General features: G+C 37.5%; 1 protein-coding gene across 1 annotated transcript; it reads right to left on the bottom strand.

Moving 5' to 3' along the window:
- Positions 1–214: 214 nt before the first annotated feature.
- LOC134676913 (U-scoloptoxin(01)-Cw1a-like) lies at positions 215–4,137 on the bottom strand. Its single transcript, XM_063535295.1, has 4 exons — positions 4,026–4,137; positions 2,524–2,655; positions 1,448–1,558; positions 215–349 (listed from the first exon to the last, which is right to left on the bottom strand). The coding sequence occupies exons 1-4, from the start codon at positions 4,050–4,052 to the stop codon at positions 260–262; spliced, it is 360 nt and encodes a 119-aa protein (XP_063391365.1). The 5' UTR covers positions 4,053–4,137; the 3' UTR covers positions 215–259.
- Positions 4,138–4,633: the final 496 nt, after the last annotated feature.

Below are 4,633 nucleotides of genomic sequence, written 5' to 3'. Positions count from 1 at the left end.
TATATAAAATTGTACATTCCACTACGTCACGCACATACAAGTGAACAAAATTTTCATACTGAAACGTGACGTAATGGAATGGACATTTTGGGACATCTTTTTTTAATGGTGGGATGGAGAATGCTGTCGGTGCTGAGTAGAATGAGCCCAAGAACGTCCAGATGTGAAAGAATCAGGTTTTTTAATATTTATTTCTGAAAACGCCTCGCCCGCTCCGTGCACCCGCGCCATCTAGCGGACGCCCTTATAAAATATGTATCTACTTTTTCCCATTAATGTAGTTCCCAGTTTCGTCCTTGTATAGATCCTCGTTGATACCGTAGTAACTCTGCGAGTTCGGGCAATCCGTCTGGAAATAGGTAATTTAATAAATTAAAAGGGTCTCCAGAGGGCCTACCGCGAACCACGTTCGACGTGTTGCCTCTCTGTCGCACTTGTAAATTCTTACGTAAGTGTGACAGGCAGGCAACACTTCGAACGTGGTTCGCGGTAGAGCCTCAGAGGGGCTACCGCGAAAACCGAAATCCGCAAATTGCGGGGATCTTTCTCTTTTACTCCAATGAAGGCGTAATTAGAGTGACAGAGAAATATCCCCGCAATTTGCGAGCTTCGATTTTCGCGGTTATAGCCCAGATTTATGCCTGCGGCGTCTAAACTCCGTCAAACCATACTAAATGTATGAAAAGCAACGGAGTTGAGTCCGACCGCACTCATATAATTTGAGAACGACGCAAAGTCAGGCGTGGCTCACTCCGCGATTTCGTCGCTTTGCTAGTGTACGGTTACCATCAGTTTGTCACTGACATAAACGCCGTCGAGAACGTAATTTACTTTCTATACATCCCGTTTGCACTAATATGCGAGTGCGAGCGAGATGTATAGAAAGTAAATTACGTTCTCGACGGCGTTTATGTCAGTGACAAACTGATGGTAACCGTACTAGGTAGCTAAAAGTACAACCGTTCGACCCCAACTTTGGGGTTTGCCATAAGCCGCGCGTGGCGCTGTCGCCACCTAGCGGCCATATCTGTGCTGATTGTGACAGACACGTTTAGTTGGAGAGTGAGTCTTCTGTACCTTAGTAATATTATTTATTCTGTGGTCAAAGTATGGTTTGACGGAGTTTCGAAAATGTATGACTATCCATTTGAAAACAAAAAAAAGGTTTCCAAAAAAAAATTCAGTTTTGTAACGCATTTGCACATACTTTTTGTAAGGACCGTTACAAAACTGACACCCAAAATTTGTATGAAAAACTGGAAAGTGTTTTTTCTTTGTCTAATTCAATAAGTAGTACTCGTGATTCTGAGTCTAAATAACCCAAAATTGATGGTCTTTCGATTTTTTTTTTCTGAAAACGCTCATAAGTATATGTATACCAAAGGCGAATTTAAATATTTTTTCAATGTTCTGCAACATAACTTGGTTTGTTTATAAAACTCCTTACCTTGTAGTCCCAGTCGCACACTCTTAGCCGCTGGTTGAACACAGTGCCAGGCGCGCATACGAACGAGTATTGTAGGTTACCACCAATGCTTGGCACGCACCAATGCCATACCTGAAAATTACATGAATGTGGATTAATAGACAACCCTTTTTGGATAAAAACTAATTAACTTTGGTCCGGAAGAAAAGCTTTTATTGTCAAATTGATCTTTCTTTCCTCAGTAATCAATATTTCTAAACAAACAAACGAAATATGTTCCCCACCATACACTTTGGACAATGCGAATAACAGCAAATAATTATACAAAAAAACTATTTTGTTTACTATCTCAATGAGGCCTCATAAAACTGAATAGCAAAAATAATTCAGAACATCAATATCATTGCTATTAAGAAACTCTCAGGCGCTATGTTTTTTCTTCATGACACCGAAAGTACGCACTCGTTTGCGTTAAGGGGTTGTGCACAAATCACGCGAGGTGTTTTCGGCTACTTTTTGACCCCCCCCTCCCCCTTGGTGATATTTGGTGAGGTTTTTGAACACCTCCCCCACACAACCTCACGTGTATTTTTATGATTTTTTTTCATTCGACCTAATTTTAAGATAAATAGTATTGTATATAGAAAATCTTGTTCATTTTTCTATTTTCGTTAAATAGACTGGCTATTTTGAAGTGCAGAGTGAAGAAACCGAAAAAAACCGACCGAGAAAAAAAGATCTACTCATGTGGTAGGATTTTTTTCTTAGTTTCGTTCACTGTAGAAAAATACACGTGAGGTTATCTTATACACCAACGTGATCTATCGTGATTTTTTCGTAACCCCTATCCCCCATCGAACCTCGCGTGATTTGTGCACAAGCCCTAAGTGTCATACATGGGATTTTGAGATTCTAAAAAGGTAAAAACTGCGAACTGTCGAATTGAAACTGTCGTGAATCTTGCCTACATGTGCCTACATTGTTGTTACGGTTGAATGTGACAGTCTCTAATCAAATAATATTGTAACATCTGTATACTGACATTGCATAATCTGACAATAAATGATTACTTACTTACTTACATTAAGTACAATTACCTGACAGTTAGTTTGTGGATCCGCATAGTACCCGGGCAGCTTGTCGTCGCACGTGAAAAGCAAGTTTTTTGGCACCTCGTTGTACACACCGGACGGATAGTCTTCGTTTTGTACGAAGCCTTGCTCGTCTTGCTGTTGAATAAAATAAAAATTTATTTAAACATGTAAAGAATATCTCTAGACTAGTGGCTCTCAGAGCTGTAGACGAAACAAACTCCCATGGCTCCGAAATTATGAAAATTTTCCAAAAACTGAATCGAGAGAAAAATTCTATATGCTCATCGAACCTAGGTACTAACCAAATTTCACGAGAATCTGTTGAAAACTAAATAATTTTTGCCCAAGCTAAGACGGAGACCTTCGCTTTCGCTTGGTCAACACTTATCAGTCACTTTTACTAACTGTGACTCATAATTATTGTCAAACAGAAAAACAAAAGGATAACAAAGTATTCATTCAGGGTCTCTTTTGCTTTTGAGGTACGGAACGCCATAAACATCCCAAATTGTTCTTTGTGGAACCTCACGTTGTTGTATGCAAGATTTTTCTACTATTAGAACAAATTAAATTATTTTCAGAAAATATTTTAATTAGTTTTATATCAAGTAGATACACTACTTTTTCTTAGTATATGACATTTATTTCAGTTTACAAGATTTTTCTATTTGTATGTACGTGACGCACCGGAAATTTTTCATACAAAATAGTAATACCCCCGTGTTTTTATTGTCTATTTCAAAAAAGCCTATAATTACGGCTAAAAAGAGGTAAACAAATACGCCGATTTATATTTAAAAAAACACGTCACGCATTTTTTCCTAAGATAGTAGGAATTACCTACAGCATATTACAGCAGTGTATCAAGAATTTAAATGTAACAAAAATCATAGTCAAACTACCATTTCATCTCATTACTATCATATAAACGACAAATAAAACAAAGACTAAAATTAATTATCACAATGCCCATGACATGAATTATAAACCTACTCGAAAAAACTAAAAATTACCGCGGACAATAGTTTCCCACATCCATCAGCAATTTACCTATAATCATAACCAGGTAATTATCAGATAATTAGAGAATCGGATTATTCAAATGGATAATTAAACAGTTATTAGAATGACTTGTTATCCTAGTGTTATGATTAGATCTATGATAAATAATTGCTATTGTAATTTAAGCTCAGTTGCAGAAATTGACATTATTTCACGAAATGTAAGTAATTAATTACTTCATGGTTTCATTTTGCACATTCATGCATGTTGGTTCGCACTGTTACTTATACTGGTGCGAATGATTTATAATAGATGTTCCTTAACTCTTTCTGCTATTCTGCTCTGCGATATAAGAACTACCACAGGAGAAATCAATAATCTATTAACTCTGGACTGGAACGCAATAACTTCCTGTGGTAACCTTAAGTTTCCTGATATGGGACATCTTGTGACGAACTTAGAATAATCTTGTCCAAACTGTAAGCATCATGTAGTATACTTACAGCCAAAGATGTGTCTAGGATGTACATCAACACAGCCAACACCCCGACGGAGTGGAGCCTGACACCGCATAACCTGAGAGGGGACACCTTGTGACGTACTTAGAATAATCTTGTCCAAACTGTATAAGCATCATTTAGTATACTTACAGCCAAAGATGTGTCTAAGATATATATCAACACAGCCAACACCCCGACGGAGTGGAGCCTGACACCGCATAACCTGAGAGGGGACATCTTGTGACGAACTTAGAATATCTGAAAACAAACAAGATGTAACATTAGTTTTTCGCTCCTACATAGGTTAGAAACAACTCGGTACAATTATGCAGATAAAAATACAGAGAACATTTTATGGGAACTTTTAATGAATAAAACGAATGTTTTTTTTTTCAGGCAACTATTAGCATTAGCCCATAGATACCTCCATAGTTACCTTAAAACTAGTATAAATATTATTAAATATCTAAAAACTAAAGATACACATTATTATTATGGCTGCAATACATTTTGCAACCCCGCTGTGTCAGGGAGCCAGCCACGGAACCGCCAGAACTTGACACGTTTCGGCCAAAACTCCTTCTTAGTGAATTTGTAATCATACTCCAATA

Source organism: Cydia fagiglandana, chromosome 25 (genome assembly GCF_963556715.1).
Source record: "Cydia fagiglandana chromosome 25, ilCydFagi1.1, whole genome shotgun sequence".
NCBI lineage: Eukaryota > Metazoa > Arthropoda > Insecta > Lepidoptera > Tortricidae > Cydia > Cydia fagiglandana.
The sequence above is the reverse complement of the archived record's forward strand: the minus strand, read 5'-3'. Positions and strand labels throughout refer to the sequence as shown.